Below are 17,412 nucleotides of genomic sequence, written 5' to 3'. Positions count from 1 at the left end.
TGAAGAGGGAGCGGTCAGCCTTCTAAGCAGTGAGAGCCGGGCGAGTTGGGGGAAGCCGGTGTGCAGCATCTTTGGGTTCCTGTTGTGTATGTTGACATGGACTTCCATGTCTGTTTTCTTTAGGAATTTTTCAAATGTTGGTTCTTTGAATAGAAGACTAAACAAGCTTCAGTGTCTAACTTTGTGTATGACGTTAATCCCACAGGTATTTGCACTAATTCAGTTCAAGAACAAGAGTTTTGCTGTTTGTAAGAGAGGTTGGGAAATCTCCCAGTTCGTTTTGTGACCGTGTACAAGATAACAGGGAATTGGAATCAGAACTGCTCTGGAAACGTGGAAGTACTTAACAGTGATATAGATGGGGGAAGAAATAGAAAAATAAAAGCCATTGTTGTTCCAGTTCTTGCTTCCCTGTCTTGTCTGTCATTCTGTAAATAAAACGAACTATCTCTGTTGAGTTGGATTTGCACGGGTATTTTAAGAAAGTAGGAGAAGGTTCATCTCTGTCAATAAGCCCCCTGCCCACTGGCTTGTTTATTCCGCAGACCTCCACGGAGCCTCTGCTCTCCGGAAGGGCCTGTGTTAGTAGCGGGAACGCTAGGAAAAGCAGGACACACCCGCACCTAGAGTGATGGTCTAGGAGCCGCTGTCACATGAGGAAGGTGGTGAGACGTCCCCTAAGTCCCACAGAATAAGACAACATGGGACGAGGCGGTGGGGCTCCAGGAGCGAGCCCTGGAGTGTTAAGTGCCCCGAGCCAGGGCACTTTGGGCCTTTGGGAAGTGGGGGTTCCTTCTGTGGGAGGTGATGGTGATGAAGCTGGGCGGTGGCAGCAGCCAGACATGCAGAGGGTGTGTCTTGGGTTGGAGGGGAAAGTCTGAAATGGGACATTGCTGTGAGATGTCCTTCTGGGCCATGGATAAAGCCGGGAGAAATCTCGCCCTGGGGCAGGAAGGAAGGGGTGCTGGCTCTTGTTGCATTGCAGTGGGCCACAGTGAAGAGGTAGGTGTTTCATACCCGCCATCTGCAAGGATTTCCAGAGAAATGAGGGTCTTGCTCTTTGAAGCCCTGCTCGGTATTCCCGGGGCTGGCCCTCCTCTCCCTGCCCTGGGAGAGCCAATTACCAACTGTATGGAAACGACCATTTTAGTCACCTGGAGTTTACTTTGGCCACTTGTGAGCAAGGTCTAGATTTCAGTGGGATGAAATGGATGAAAATAGGGGGTTTGGAAGAAGAGAGGCTGCCGAAGTGGAAAGGAGTCGCCGTGTGACTGGAATCCTGGGAGCTTTGCGTGAGCTGCCCCCAGCTGGGGAAATCACCACCCTTCCCTCCATGCCGACAGACACACACACACACACACACACACACACACACACATCCAAATTGAATAATATATCCTGCAGGAGTTAAACACACAGAACAGCAATTTTGACTGGTTTTCTATTCCGTTTCCTATGGAGCTGCAAATTCTCTGAGATGTCATGAAAAGAAAGCAACTTCCAGAGGGGAGAAGGACAGAGTCTGGGATCAGAATAATACTAGAAATAAGTCCTAGCCACTAAGGAGCAACGTCCGCCAGTGTCCCCGCGTTCAGGCAGGTGCAGAAATACGGCGGCATCAGAGACCCACAGGTTTGGGCTGTGACCTGGCATCGAAAGGAAGGAGCAACTTCTGGGCCTAATGGGATTGGGAGGTCACTGCAGTGGGAGGTGCAGACGGCGCCGGGGGCTAAAGAGGCGGCCCTCCCTGCTGAGCGCCGTACGACAACGTGAACCTTACGTGGGATCCTGGATTTGAAGCACCTGAGATATTGCAGGTGGGCACTTGGAAAAGGTGAAGAATTTCAGGGCCAATGTAACCTGCTCAGACACTCCTGCCGGAAAAGAAGGGGATTTTGTCATCACAAAAGGTAAGCCCTGCTTTTGTTGAGCCTCTACTAGGCAGTGTGACATTGGAGAGCCGTCAGGTGCTCGTCCCCATCTTGTCTTCCTCTCCTCCCCGCACAAGTGAGGACACAGCCCTGCCAGAGTCCTCTTCACTTAGGAGGGGTCATGGGATGACCCTTTGCCACTGAATTCTGAGCAGAAGCAGTTTTGTCACGGCCATCTGTATCGAAGGCACGCCGGGGTCGGGGGTTAGTCCTCAAGCCATGACAACACAGACACAGACCACTGTGCTTCCTCCCCCAGGGTCTTACGTCCTGCGCCTCTGCCCCTTAGATGTGAGATGCCAGACTCTGTGCCTTTAAGGCCCTGGGCAGGGTTGGAGGTGCTCCAGAGAGAGGCTGCCCCACAGGGAGCTGGCGGAGGGCATTTCCCTCAAGCAACCCGCACCCTTAGGTCCTTGAGCTGCACCCATCCGTCCCCGCGGGGCTGTGCTGAGTCTGTCAGGAGGGCAGCCGCCAGCTGCCGAGCGGCCCCGTTGGGGTCGGGGGCGTCCTCGTGGGGCCCAGCCCCGAGTCCCCCTCAGGGTGACCCTGCTGCCCACAGCGCCCACTCTGTCCGGAACCTGTCCCCCGACTAAGAGCCGCTTAGGCCCCGGTCCTGATGACCTCGTGCATGTATGTTTATCTGAAAGTCCCAGAGAAGCATCCCCCCCTCCCCCCCCACCAATATCATGGTTCGGGTGGAGCTGGCAGGACGTGATGCAGCCACTCGGCGAGCCTCCTCGTGGTTGGTAAGTGATGATCGTTGCCGCGGGGATGTGGGGCGAATCTCTGTGCTTCCGACTTATTTTGAAATCATTCCCTACGTAATGCCCAAATGTTTGAGTACACTGATGGCCTTCTGAATGTGACCGTGAGGTTTTGGTTTTTGAGCCTGAGTGCGAGAGGCACAGGCGTGTCCTGTCAGCCACCCGCAGAGCCGCCTAGGACTCTGGTGTCCCCGATCAGGGTGTTTGAGCAGAGGGACAGGCTGTAGCAGGTGGCAGGCGTGGTCCCCAGGACGCTCCCCCAGGCCCCAGCCACCCGCAGACCCGCATGAAGGTTTGGAAAGGAGCCAGGCAGGAGAGGGCTTTGGGGTCCCGGTGATGCAGGCTGTGAAGAGGGTCCGCCGCCCCAGAGAGGTGGAAGGAGCAGCACCCACCAGACCCCATCTGACCTGCCCTGGGCTGGCCGGGGGAGGCAGGCGGGAGCAGATGCCTCTGCCGGTGAGCTGCAGCGATAGGGAGTGAAGGAGAGAGGATAGAGAGAGAGAGAGAGAGAGAGAGAGATGGAGGGAGTGATAGAGGGGAAGGGAGGAAGGGAGAGAGAGAGGGTCGAAGGGGGATGGAAGGAGGGCAAGAGAAGAGGGGGAGGGAGGGAGAGACAGGGAAGGGAGAGAGAGATAAGGAGCAGGGAAGGAGGGAGAGAGGGGGAGGGAGGGAGAGAGATAAAGGGAGGGGGGCGAGGGAGGGAAAGAGAGAGGGGGAGGAAGGTAGGGGGAGAGAGAGAGAGGGAGGGAGCGGGGAGAGGGGGGCAGAGGGGGAGGGAGGGATGGAGAGAGAGAGGGACGGAGGGAGAGAGAGGGAGGGAGGTTGGGAGGGTGGAAGAGAGGCTGAAGGAGGGAGGGAGGGAGGGAGGGAGATCTTCGGTGTCTCTTCCTCTTTTCCAAAGGACACCGCTCTTGTCGGACTAGGGTCCCACCCTTGTGACCTCATTTAACCTTACTGACTTCCCCAAGGGTGCTATCTCCAAATACATGCAGCTTGGGATTAGCACTGCAACAGGTGGACTTAATGGTTGGGGTGGGAGCTGGGGGATCCATTTGAATCCATCACAGGGGGGACCGAAGTCTCCCACTTCTATTGTAGACCGGTTTCTTCCGTCCCTTCTGTCCATTTTTGCATCGTTCATTTGGGGCACTGCTGTTGGGCTGCTCAAGAGACCCCCCTGATGTGCACTAGCTGTGGCATCATGACAGACGGGAGCGGCAGATGGGACCACCCCTCACCCGGGCAGACCCGGGGCTCCTCTGGCTGCTGGTGCTTGGATCATTCCTGGTACCTTGAGTCTACTTCCCCTCCTCCCCCAACCCACCTTTTTTTCTCTTTTCTGTGTTTTTGGCCACCCCACAAGGCTTGGGGGATCTTAGATCCCCGACCAGGGATTGAACCCGGGCCACCGCAGTGAAAGCATAGAGTCCTAACCCCTGGAACTCCAGGCAATTCCCGCTCCCCGCCCCCTCCTTAGCAGTGTTTGGGAGGGGATGTCGCCCTATCGCTGTGACAGCCACAGAGTCCTGGCCAGGCCCCCCGGCCCATCCCCCACACGTGGAGGCAGCAGCTGTGAGCTGGGGGTGCGCCCTGGCCTTCAGTGCTCTGTACACACCACTGGGCGCTGACCACAAGGACTCGCGGTATAAGCTGGACACCCCAGCGCCCAGAGGGTGGTGGAGCATGGCGCCCTTGAAGTGTTTAGCTCGAAAGGCAAGGAAAAGTGAACCAGGAAAATGTCTCCAGACGCAGGACCCGCAGTGAAAAGCAAACCTCAATCCTGCTGTGCAGACACCAGAGAGCACCCCCAAACTGAACACCCGCAGGCCCCTGCCAGGGACCGTCACCTCCACACCTGTGCGTCTCAGGACAGGAAGGGCTCTTTTCAGGCCTCTGACCGGGGAGGCCTGAGCTCTTCTCATCTGTCAAATCGAGACCCTGCTGGACACGATGCCCCCGCAACTGTGAAGCCGCGGGTGCCAGGGCCTTCCTTGTGCTTGTCCAGCCCTTCAAGGGTCTTTCTAGTGAGTGGACACAGGGCGTCTGAGGGGCTTCTCCAGGTGTCTGCTAGGTGCCCGCACCGTGCCGGGGGTGGGCTGTCACCTGTCATCGTTTCCTGCTGAGGGGAATCAACTGCTCAGCCACGCCCAGGACGGAGGCGCCAAACACGTGTTGGGTGGAACATCGCTCTCAAGTCCCCGTGCTCTTTATTGCCCTGCAAGGTTCTGGCCGCGTCACCACCTCCGTGTGTCTGCAGGGTCTGCCTGGTCAGGGTCCTCTGTGGGCCTGCCTGGAGGGGCCGGCTATTCCAGGAAAGAGCGGGAGCCCACGCAGCGATGGCAGAAGTGGCTCAGCGGCCAACGGATCAAGGTCAGGGGGGCGGCAGGCCTGGCGGCCACCTCAGGCATCCAGGGTGCGCAAGAGGCAGCAGCGCGGCCCCCGGGAGCTGCGCGGGGGGGGGGGGGGAAGGCTGAGGACTTGGCGGGGTGCGGCGGCCAGGCCCGGCACGGGCCAGGGAGGACTCATCTGGGCGGGAGGCCAGGAGCAGCAGAGCCAGGGGACCTCGGCTGGCTGGGCCACCTCTGCCAGGACAGGGACTAGAGGGACCAGAACCTGCATGCTGGGATGCGGCGCGGGGGGCTCGGCTGCTGTCCGAGGAGGGGCTGGAGCGACAGAGCCAGTCCTGGCCAGGGCGGAGGCATGGTCGACTTGCGGGTGGCTCGGGGTCCCCTGGATGTGCTCAGGATACGGTGGGAGGCCGTCCTGCGGCTCCGCGGCGCTGGGCGCTGGGAGGTGCCCCGGGGCTGCCGGCTTGCCGTCCACCGGCCCGGATGCTGGTTTAGTGCGCACTCTCGGCTTCATCCTCACCAGGAGGTGCGGGCAGTCTCTCTGAAACAGGGGACTGTGGTAGAAGTGTAACTGAGGTCGCAGTTGAGAGAGAAAAGGAAACCCCGAGTCACAAAAGAGTTGCTCGCAAGCAGCAGCCGCCTGGCTGGGCCCCTGGGCGCCCTCCCCCAGCCGACCCAAGGCCTCTTTGGAGAAAGCGGGACCCGTTCCCAGCAGGACACTGTGCCCCAGCTTTTACATTCCCGAGACTCGCTCACTCACCATCACCTTTCGCCCTTGGAAAATGACTGAACATGGCCCCTTAGTATGAGTACAAGGCCCACGAAAGGGGACTTGGCGTTTGCAGGTACGAGACTGCAACAAGGTTCGGTAGCTTTCTAAGGAAGTGTCCGAATCTCCCCCTGGCCAGCACCTCCAGGGGCCAGATCGGGGACACTGACTGCTTCCCAGGAAGGGACCTGCGCCCCCACTCAAGTGATGCTCTGGAGCTATGGGAGTCGAGGGGGCACACAGACCTCCCCCCTCCCCCCGGCGGGCCACTGTCCCCGAGCAGGAGGACGGGAAGGGCCAGCGTTGCAGCAGTGTCCTCTTGCCCCCCGGTGTGACTGCGTGTCAGGCGCGAGCGGCACTGCCCACGTGTCAGGAGTACACGATGACGCCTTGCCCGCGTGTGCTGTGAAACGATCACCACAGGGGGTCCAGTTCACACGCATCACCTCACACAGACACACCAAAGGGAAAAGGAGGAGGGAGAGAAGTGACGTCCCTGTGCTAAGAACGCTTCGGGTCCCCCCATAACAACGTCCCAACACAGCGCGCGGCACTGCCAGCTCCGGCCGACACGCCGGTCCCCAAGTACCACCTTTAAAGGAAGCTCTCCCGACACGCCTGCCGCCGTCCCAGGCAGCCCCGGGGTTGGCACCCGCCCCCCACCCGCGGGCCCAGCGGCTCAGCCCCTGGAGAGGGCTCCTCCCCCGCCGTCCCCCGCCCTCCTTACCTCGCTCAGGACGTGGGCGGGCCGCTCCTTCGTGGACAGGTTGGTCACGCAGAGGGACGTGTGCATGTCCTGGTGCACTTTGCTGAATCCGTAGCAGTTAAGCTGGCGGATGAAGCTCTTCATACATTCTGTCTTGAACACCTTGTCTAGGCCGTCCCTGTCCAAAACCTCCTTTTGAAACAGCGGCCTGTTGATGCCTATGCAAGTCCCGTCTTCATTCCACCAAATGGACGCAAAGCGACTGCTGTGGACGATCGTCCACAGCTTCCTGGGAAAGGGGTGGAAGAGCAGGCTGCCTTCCCACACGGCCTCGCAGGCGGTGCGAGGCCCTTTCAACAAAGGCTCTTCCGTCAAATCCTGGAAAGCGGCTTCTCCAGGCAGCAGCCTGAGGTCGGGGTGTCCCGCGGGCACGGGCTGGTCCAGGGCGAGGGACTGGGGGGGTGCAGCTCCCTGAGCCGAGGGCCGGAGCCGCTGTGTCGGGAGGAAGAGGCGCCTCGCCGAAGCCGGGCGCCCTGCCCGCGGCAGGGCCCTTCTCGTCCGCAGCCATGCGGAGCGCGGCGGGGCCCTTCTCGTCCGCAGCCATGCGGAGCGCGGCGTGTCCCTCCGCCACGTAAACGGGACAGTGCAGCGCGGCCGGCAGCACCCTGGGCTCACACTCCCGCTCAGCCCCTCACAGAAGTGCTCCGGTGGCTCGGGGGTGACATCACAGCCCAGCCAGCAAGTGACATCATAAAGGGCAGGCCCGTCAGCACGTCAGCCTCCTGCTTCACGCCCGTCATCGCAGGGGGCACGAAGACACTCGTGCACGGGTGCAGAGCCACGGGCCGAGCGCTCGTGCAAACCGGGCACGGCCTTCTGGTCCCGGAGCCCCCGGGCCAGGCAGACGTGCACGGACCCACGTGTGGCCCACGAGGTCAGAGGTCCTCCTGTGTGACCCCTGGCCTTCCGGGCCGTGCACAGCACCCACGATTTCAAGCACGAGCATCGTCCGAGACGCGGCCCACGGTCAAGGGCGCTAAAACTTGACAATTCACCTGTGAACTGGAAGAAAAACCCTCACGATGTCTGGGTCTGCAAAGTGCCTACCTTACCCTCTCCCTGGAGAGGTGTCCCATGGGTGCTGAGCAGGAATCGGACTCTGGACCCCCGCCCTCACCCGCAGCAGCCCTTTCCCTCCATTGCCCACAGCAGAGGCCAGACTCAGATGAAACGTTCAGGGAAATTTATTAAACAGAAACATTGACTGAAACCATTGAACAGAGGGCATGACAACACACAGAGGAACTTCTAACGGCCACCGGAGCCCACGGGTCCCGGCCCTTCCCCCAGGGTCCACAAAAAGGTGCCTCCGCTACACCCCACCCGGCGGCCCTCCGTCTCCCCACAGTCTCCCTTCCTGAGGGCCCCGCGGGTGGCCTCTCGCCAGGAAGATGGGCGCCGGCCATGCCCGCTCCCCCCAGGGCAGACCCTCCATTTCTGGCCCACATGCCCGGGGCCCGGCCCTGCCCTATGGCGGCCACAGGACAGTCCCACAGCAGGGCGCGCGCCACCGAGCCGGGGATGTGGAGTCCCGAGGAACAACGGGGTGGCCCAGCAGAACACAAGCCCTGGGGGGCCTCCCGCAGACCTCCTGCAGCCCCGGTCAAGGTCTTCCTTCCCAAGGTCCCAGGTGGGATCCCAGGTCCTGGGGTGGGTGCTGGCTGTGACCTCGTCCATCCCGTCCTTCCCGCCGGCTCCTGGGACTGGGCTCGGGGTCTCCACGCCGCGCAGGGCTTGGGGGAACTGCTCAGAGGAGAACACACGCACATTTCCACAACAACAGGCAGCGCTGGGCCTGAATCTATGCCCAGAAAGCACACGTCGAGCTCACGACACTGGCCCACAGAGACCAGAGCCTTGGCTGGCACGTGGCGCACCTCAGGGCTCTGCGGGGGGTCGATGGCTAGGGTGTGTGTGTTGGGGGGAGGGGAGCGGGGGCTGGGGGTTTCCCGGACACCTGGGTCCCTCTGGGGCCTACAGGGACACATTTGGGCTTGCCAGTACAGGGAGCCACCTGCCCCAGGGGATGATGAATAGGGGTCCCCTCTCAGGAGGGAGGCCCAGACACCTTGAGTAGCCCCTAATATGGGGCCAGTAGGCTGCCGGGTCTGGCCTCCCCCTGCCTCCAAGCTTGGGGGCCCCGGGACCTGCTGAGCCTACTGGCCCGAGGTGGACCCCGGGGGGCTCATCTCTGCAGCCCCGTCTTCATTTCCCGGCTCTTCTGGGATGGGCTTGAGCCCCTCCTCGGGGCTCTCCTCGGCCTCCTGGCCTTCTGCCTGGGTGAGGCCCTCTGGCTCCCAGCCAGGACCTCCTGGGGCCACCGGGGAAGCACTGCCCATCCGGCCAGGCATGGGGACCCTGGGGACATCTGAGGGTCCTGCCTGACCTAGGCCCGCAGGGGCGGTAGCACTTCCGTCTTCCTGAGTGGCCGCGGATGCCTTGCTGGTCTCCCCAGGGCCAGGGGCTGCCCTGGCGGCACCATGGTCTTCAGGGCCCGCCTCGCCAGCCTTGGCAGTGCCGGCAACTGCCCCACTGGCCTCCTCACGTGCCGGGTGGTCCTCGGCGCTCCCTTCCTTGGAACGGGCGGCCTGGGCGGTGGTATCTTCACCGGCCGGGGAGGCCTTGGTGCCATGTGCAGTGGTGCCTGCGGTGATGGCCTCATGGGCCGCGGCGGCCTGGGCGGCTGCTGCCAGGCCTCCAACGTCCACACGGGCCTCTTCCTGCCCTGGGAAGTGCTCCCTGCTAGCCGGGTCGGCCTCCCGGGCCTCGGTCTTCTGGATGAGCCGCAGCATCCCCGCAAAGCCGGGAGGCCTCCTCATCAGCCGCATCGTCCTCAGCGTGTCCCGGAGCGTGTCGTTCAGCCGGGCCCGCATCACCACCTGCCGGGCGCGCGCCTGGTCCGCCATGGCCGGGTGCATGGCCCCCTTCTCCAGGGCCGACTGCAGCAGGCCTTCCAGGCGCATCACGTACGCAGAGAGAGTCTCCTGGGGCCGCTGGGCACAGGTCACGAACTTCAGCCGAGCACTCTCCCGGGGGTCCTTGTTCCCAAACACCTGCACCAGCGCGGCCAGGCAGTCCTGGGCAGCCAGCTCGGGATCTTCCGCCAGGAGGCCGCGCACGAGATCCAGCGCGGGGCCGCGCAAGCTCTCCACCAGCCTCCTCCTCCTCTCCCTCTCAGACACGTGGCGCCACAGGTGCAGCATGTCGTTGGCCTGCTCCAGCCAGCTCTCAGAGGACTCTTCCCCGTGGCCCGGCTCTTCCATCCCAGAGAAGGTTCCCAGCTCCTGGTAGCCCATGCTGTGTAGCATGGGCTGCAAGGCCTGCCTCCACTGCTGGGTCCCGGGCCCTGCCTCACCCATGGCGCCTGCCGCTGTCACAACTGCTTCCTCAGGCGCAGTCATTGCCTCGCCCGTGGGACCTGCCATACTCAGAAGTCCTGCCACGCCTGCAACATTTCTGTAACCTGCAGCTCCTTCCTCATCTGACTCAGCTCCTGCTTCCCCTTCAGCTCCTGCTTCACCTTCATCTCCTGCTTCACCTGCAGCTCCTTCCTCACCTGCAGCTCCTTCCTCACCTGCGGCTCCTGCCTCACCTGAGGCTCCCTCCTCACCTGCAGCTCCTTCCTCACCTGCAGCTCCTTCCTCACCTGCAGCTCCTTCCTCATCTGAGGCTCCCTCCTCACCTGCACCTCCCTCACCTGCAGCTCCTTCCTCACCTGCGGCTCCTGCCTCACCTGAGGCTCCCTCCTCACCTGCAGCTCCCTCCTCACCTGAAGCTCCTGCCTCACCTTCAGCTCCTGCTTGACCCTCAGATCTTTCCCCACCTGTAGCTCCTGCCTCACCTGCATCTCCTGCCTCACCTGCAGCTCCCTCCTCACCTGCAGCTCCCTCCTCACCTGAAGCTCCTGCCTCACCTTCAGCTCCCTCCTCACCTGCACCTCCCTCCTCACCTAAGGCTTCCTCCTCACCTGTGTCTCCCTCCATACCTGCGACTCCCGCCTCCCCTGCAGCTTCCTCCTCCCCTGCAGTTCCTGAGTGACCTGCAGTTCCTGCCTCACCTGCCCTGCCAACCACTGCTTGTCTCTGGGGCTGCTCAGGGAAATTGGGTCTATCCTGTGAATCAGCATCAGGGGCCTGGGGCAGGCAGACCACAGTCCAGGGCCCTCCCTTGCCTGGTATTTGGCGGGGGAGCAAGCTTCGATTTAAACACTCAGCAAACTCGACCAGGGCAACACTCGACCCCAGCTCCTTTCTGTAGACCTTGCCCAGCACTCGGTACCTGCCCAGGGAACGCAGGGCAGCCTGCACAGCCTCCTGGAATTCCTGGTCTTTGCAGTCATCTGGGATTCCCAGGATGAGCAGAGATCGCTGAGCGTTCACGCCCATCGACCTGCACCAGTCCCGCAATACCGCCAGAGCCATCGCCATCTTCGAGGACCTGAGGGTGGGGGGAAGCGATCAAACAGGTGTGCACAGGCTGCTGAAGTGTGGGAATCGGCCTGTGGGTGCAAAGAGGAGAGGATCATGTTTGTGCCACACAGCCCACCCTAGTGCCCCTCACAGCAGCAGCCTGGAGCACCTCCCTGCCCTGTTTGGTTTGTCTGACTTTAGGAAACTTTTTAAATAAATTACATTTATTTACAGGATAGAAGGCTAGGGACTTCCCTGGCGGCGCAGTGGTTAAGAATCCACCTGCCAGTGCAGGGGACACAGGTTCGATCCCTGGTCCGGGAAGATCCCACAAGCCGCGGAGCAACTAACCCCACGCGCCGCCACCACTGACCCAGCGCTCTAGAGCCCACGAGCCACAACTACTGAGTCCACGTGACACGACTACTGAAGCCCACATGCCTGGAGCCCGTGCTCTGCAACAAGAGAAGCCACCGTGATGAGAGGCCTGTGCACCGCAACGAAGAGTAGCCCCCGCTCGCTGCACCTAGAGAAAGCCCGCGCGCAGCAACAAAGACCCAACGCAGCCAAAAGAAAGAATAAAATTTAAAAATAATAACAAAAGAGCACTTGTTGCGGACGACTCAAGAAACAATAAAATAAAATAAAATAAAATAATTTTTTAAAAAAAGACAGATAGAAGGCTCGTCACCTTTTCTACATTTCTGGCCTCAGTTTTAGGAAGCTGCCTTTTTCCCAAGGAATTTCTCAAGTCTTCCAATTTGTTAGCATAAACATTTCCATAATATCCCATAATATTCCCCTATATCCCCTTTTTTAATGTACATCTGATCCGTAACGTTGGCCCTCTTTCATTCCTCATATTGGTGATCAGCGTTCTTTCTATTTTTCCGTGATTCATCGTTCTAGGACTTTCTCGGTCTCCTTGCTCTTTTGAAAGAAGCGCATGGCTTTGTTCGTCGTGTCCATAATTTGCTTTCTATCACTGATTTCCTCTCTTAGCTCTCTTATTACTTCATTTTATGTTTCCTTTGCTCTTCTTCTTCTAGCATCTCTAAATGGACTGTTAGCTCATTGATTTTATGTCCTGACTCTTTTCTAACAGAAGCATTTAGAGGAATACAGTTTCCTCCTGTCGCTTTTTGCTGCCTCCCACTAATTTTGGTAAGTTGTGCTTTCTTAGTATTCACGTTGAGATATTTTCTAAGTCCCTCTGTGATTTTTTTTCTTTGATCCATGGGTTTCCCAATATTTGAAGATATATTATCATTAGTACCATCAAATAAAATTCCCCCGTGACGAGAAAACTTATCATGTAAACTTGCAATACTGCTAAATTTATGGAGACTTTTACAACTCTGGTACGGCGTGTCCGGGTGAATGTGCAAAGCACCCTCGTAAGGAATCTGTGTACTCTGTGTGGAGGCCAGGGCCTTGCCCTGCCCACCCACCTCTGCAATTCCTGTGCCACCCGGACAGAGGCGACCTGAAGCTCTCGATGCCTCATGCAGCGGGCCAGAGCCCCTCCCTGGACCCCCACAAATCCATCTGCCATGGCCAACAGCCTCCACCAGATCACAGCAGCCCCAGCGCCTCCCCCTCTCAGCATCACTTACGCCCCCCGTGGCCAGGCGGCTCCTCCCGGGCCCCTCGCACTACATCCCCTCCATACACCCTCCCCCACCCACCAGCTGGTGGCGCTCCGCTCTGGGCCCTGGAAGCCGGGCGCCCCGCCATGCGTACGGGCCAGACTGCCTCTCTCACCTCCCCACACCGGGGAGTCCTCCCCCGAGCACACTCAGCGCCGGGGGCTCTCGCTTCTCGTACCCCAGACGCACAGCCCACCCGTCTTGCCCCCGCCCACCCGGGAGCCGGAGCCCCTTAACTGCCACGAGCGTCCGCCCCCCCCCCCGCCCCACGCCCCGCCCCGGCGGGAGCTCCCATAACGCCTACCGCACCCGCGCCCGGGAGTCCTCCCCATCGACCCCCGCCTCAGCCAGGAGTAGCTCCCCCTTCCTCCCGCCACACGCAGGAGCCGTTAGCCCTCCCTTCCGGTCTCGGCCCCGGGGGTGGGGGGTGGGGGGGGTTGGGGGGGTGGGGGATGGGGCCCGGCCGTCCCGTGCTCCCCACCCCCGCAGCCAGTCATCCTCTCCTCTGGCCCCAAAGCCGGCCCCACCCGACCGGCAGGAAGCCCTCCGCTCCGGCCCCCCCACCCACGCTTAGCCATTAGCCCCACCCTCTGCACCCCGACTCCAGAACGCCCCCCACCAGCCACCCCGGAAACCAGCGGTCCTCCCCTCTGACCCGCTCACTGGGGGACCCTTCCCTCAGCCCCCCTTCAGCCCGCTACCCTCCGCCGCCGCTCCCCCACTCCCAACCGAGCAGCCCGTAGCCCTCCCCCGACCTCCACTCCTTCCCAGGGCCCCCGGTACCTGCGGAGTCCAGCCCCCGGCAAAGCCCCCGCCTGTCTCCTGACTTGCTCTGACTCTGTGGATGGCTCCGGAGTCCCGCTCACGAGGGGCTGAAGAGCTCGTCTCAGCAGAGCAGCCAGGAACTGTGCTGCCGACTGTCCCAGGCACTCTGTGCGAACGCCACGTGCGTTTCCGGCTGCTCCCGGAAGCCCCAGGAAGATGAGGGAGAACGTTCTAGACGTCTCTTTACAGGGAAAGTGGTTGGATCAGAAGAGCACGTGAGGAGGGGCTTTGCTACGGAAGCACCAATAGCCACGCGCACTGAGGGCCTGAGGTCCCAAGGCTTGGCGCCTCCGGAAGCAAAAGACACGCCCATTGGCCTTCCACCAATAGGAAGGCCTCCCTGCAAGGCTGCGGAGTTGGGGGAGCAAACTTGGCGATGCAGAGCCCATTGTGGCAGGTACGTCCACTTGTCTTCACAGGTGGTTTTCTACTGTGATTGATAATGTCATAAACCTATTCTTATTTCTTTGGTTTGTTTTAATTTTTGAATTTTATTTTATGTATTTTTTTATACAGCAGGTTCTTATGAGTTACCCATTTTATACATATTAGTGTACATTTGCCAATCCCGATCTCCCAATTCATCACAACCCCGCCCGCCCCCACCATTTTCTCACCTTGGTGCCCATATGTTTGTGCTCTACGTCTGTGTCTCTATTTCTGCCCTGCAAACCGGTTCATCTGTACCATTTATCTAGGTTCCACATATGTGCATTAATACACGATATTTGTTTCTCTCTTTCTGACTTCCTTCACTCTGTATGACCGTCTCTAGATCCATCCACGCATCTACAAATGACCCAATTTCGTTCCTTTATACAGCTGAGTAATAAATAATAGTAATAAAGCTCTTCTTCATATGGACTGATTTCTTGTCTAGTTGTATCAACTAGCCATCCTCTCACAAGGCACAAGAGAATGAGGCAGCCGTCTGGGGCCTCTTTTATAAGGGAGGTAATCTCATTCATGAGGGCTCCCCCCTCATGGGCTAATCACTTCCCAGGGCCCCACCTCCAAATCCCATCCCTGTGGGGGTTAGAATTTAACAGGTGAATGAGGGGCAGAGGTTTACAAATATTCAGTCCATAGCAGTGTCTGTCCAACTATTGTTGCTCCTATGCCCCCTTTATCCTGCTGAGATACTCAAGGTTTTCATTTACATTTTAACTTCTCTACTGCCTTCTTAGGCAATTATCAGTTTTCACTAAAACTTTACAATTCACCTATGAAATGGAAAACAGCGCTCACCATCTCTGGGTCTGCAAAGTGCCTACCCTACCCTCTCACTGGAGAGGTGTCCCATGGGTGCTGAGCAGGACTCCGACTCTTGACCCCCGCCCTCACCTGCAGCATCCCTTTCCCTCCATTGCCCACAGCAGAGGCCAGACTCAGCTGAAACTTTCAGAGAAATTTACTAAGAGAAACTTTGACTGAAACCATTGAACAGAGGGCATGATAACACAGAGAGGAACTTGTAACAGCCACCAGAGTCCGGGGGTCTCTGGCCCCCCCACCAGGGTCCCCAACAATGTGCCTCCACTACACCCCACCTGGCGGCCCTCCATCCCCCCACTGCCTCCCTTCCTGAGGGCCCTGCGGGTGGTGTCTCGCCAGGAAGATGGGTGCCGGCAATGCCCGCTCCCCCAGGTCAGCCACTCCCCCTCTGGCCCACATGCCCGGGGCCTGGCCCTGCCCTATGGCTGGAACAGGAAAGTCCCACAGCAGGGCACCCACCACTGAGCGGACGACGGGGTGTCCCGAGGAACAACGTGGTGGCCTTCAGTTGTACTGCTAATTACTTTCACATTTCCAAGGAAATTCCTATTCCAATGCCATATTATCTTGTTCACCATCACAAAACAATATGGGAATCTTACAATTTGTTTTACACAATCGCAAAACTCTTGTCGTTGAACTGAATTAGTGCAAATACATGTGTGATTAATGTCATTTGCAAACTTAGATACTGAAGCTTATTAAGCCTTCTTTTAAATGGAACAATATTTGAAAAATTCCTAAAGAAAACACAGATGATATTCCATGTCATCTTACACAACAGGAACCCAAAGATGCTACACACCATGTTCCCCCACTCGCAGGGGCCCTCACTACTTGGAAACTCGACCGCTCTCTCTTCAAACTCAGAGTGAAGGACCAGCCTCACTTGCTACCAGTGAACTTGGGCCTGGAAGGAGCCTGGCTGCTGCTCTGGCTCAGGCTCCCTCTTCCTCGTCGCTCACACCCTCTGCACACAGGGATGGGAAGGACCTGGGATCCAAGCTACTGACCCTGAGCAGATGCTCCAGGACCTGCCACTTGCTGGTCTCCGCGTAGGCCCGGGCACCCCACAGGAACTCGTAGCGGGCAGGGTCGCTGTGGGGCACCTGCCGGTACTCCAGGTAGCCCTCCTGCACCCACACTTCGGTGAGCAGCTCCCTGGGCTCCCCATAGATGCAGGGCTCCCTCCCGGCACACACCCCCATGCTGCCGAGCACTCCCCACACCTCCTCCTCAGGGGCGCGGTCACCGAACAGGGTGATCACGCCCAGGACCAGCACCAGGAGGCCGGCCTCGGGCGTGCTCTGCCCATCGCTCAGCACTGCATCCCAGGTGAGGCCCAGGGTGGGGACCAGGACGTACGTAGGTGCGCTCGCGGGGGTCCACCTCCTTCACATCCAAGCCAAACACCAGCTGCATTCACTCGCAAGCGTGGCTGAAGATCACGGGGAAGTGGTCCCGATGCTCCCGGAGGACCGTACTCAGCATCTCCGCCTTGGAGGTCGGCTCCCTGGGGCGATACTTGAGCAGGAACGCCACCAGGTCAGCCATCAGCACAACAAGTGCCTCCTGGGGCAAGGACTCGGCATAGGCGGAGAAGGAGGGGGCGCCAGGGGAGGCGGAGGACGAGGGGGATGCGGCCTCCTCCCCCGCAGCCCCCAGCAGCGGCGCCTCCACCGGACCCTGGGCCGGGACTGGGGCCTGAAGGTCGGCCTCAGGCTGGCGGAGCTCACTCATCTCGACCGGGGACCTGATCACTGGGGTCGGGCCGCCCACGGGAGTGTGAGCAGGGGACCTCGTACCTGGGGTAGAGAGGGGGTGTGAGCGGCCTCGGCGGAGAAAGGCACCCTGGGCAGCTCTGACAGAGGCCACTTACAGGTCTCATCTTAAAGGCTGCCCCCGGGCCTCACAGGGGCGCTCCTCCTGGGCGGCCTGTCCCCTGCCAACCTGAAGAAGGAAGTGAGGGGGCTCCTCAGGGTACAGCCAGCACGGCCCCAGGTTCTGGGGCTGATGGGGCATAGGGGTGACTTGGGTGTTGTGGGGTCCCCTCTGTTCTGGGAGGGGGAGCCCCTGGGTACACACTCAGGGCACGCACCTCCCCTTGACTCCTGGCACTGCCTGGGCCTCCTCTGCTCTGTACCCCGAGGACACGGTCCTCAGACCTGGGCCTTCGCCTCCCGGTTCCTGGAGCCCCTGTAAGAGGAATGGAGGGCGCACCTCTTGTGTAAACTGTGGCACAGCTCTGGGCCTCGGTGCTGGTAGGAGGATTGGGCCGGACACTGTGAGGTCCCCCCAGTTCTGAGTTCCGGGGTGGGTGGTCCCCTCGGGGCTCGCTCGTCGTGCTCACTGTTCCCCTTAAGGGCCTGGACCCTCCCCTTTGCAGGCCGGAGGAGAAACTCAGAACAGGACCCCGAATCTGAACAGAAAGCAGTGAGGGGGCCCCACAGGTGGCCGCACCTGCCCAGGGCCTCCCGAGGGTCCTAGGATGGAGAGATGCTGGGTCCTCACCTCCTCCTCACGTCCTGCCTGGCCTCCCAGCACTAACCACAGGGGCAGGTTTCTGTTGAGGCCCCTGTTCCAGGGCTGGGGGTCTGCTCAGTCCTCCCTCGGGGGCCTGGGAGTCCACCCTCTGCGGACCTGAAGGCTCACCCCTCACACCAAACACCTGACCTC

At 60.0% G+C, this 17,412-nt stretch overlaps 1 protein-coding gene and 1 pseudogene across 1 annotated transcript in view; one reads left to right on the top strand and one right to left on the bottom strand.

The window, feature by feature from the left end:
• The window catches only part of TEX28 (testis expressed 28), a 188,697-nt gene that overhangs the window by 14,060 nt on the left and 157,225 nt on the right, over positions 1-17,412 (top strand). The window contains 2 exon segments of the mRNA XM_065901325.1: positions 6,296-6,310; positions 15,051-15,089. Coding sequence (XP_065757397.1) covers positions 6,296-6,310; positions 15,051-15,089 — 54 coding nt within the window.
• On the bottom strand, positions 15,675-16,476 carry LOC136142727 (melanoma-associated antigen 8-like; annotated as a pseudogene).

This window comes from Phocoena phocoena, chromosome X (genome assembly GCF_963924675.1).
Source record: "Phocoena phocoena chromosome X, mPhoPho1.1, whole genome shotgun sequence".
NCBI classification, from domain to species: domain Eukaryota; kingdom Metazoa; phylum Chordata; class Mammalia; order Artiodactyla; family Phocoenidae; genus Phocoena; species Phocoena phocoena.
Note: the sequence above shows the minus strand (reverse complement) of the source record. Positions and strands in the feature narration are given on the sequence as shown.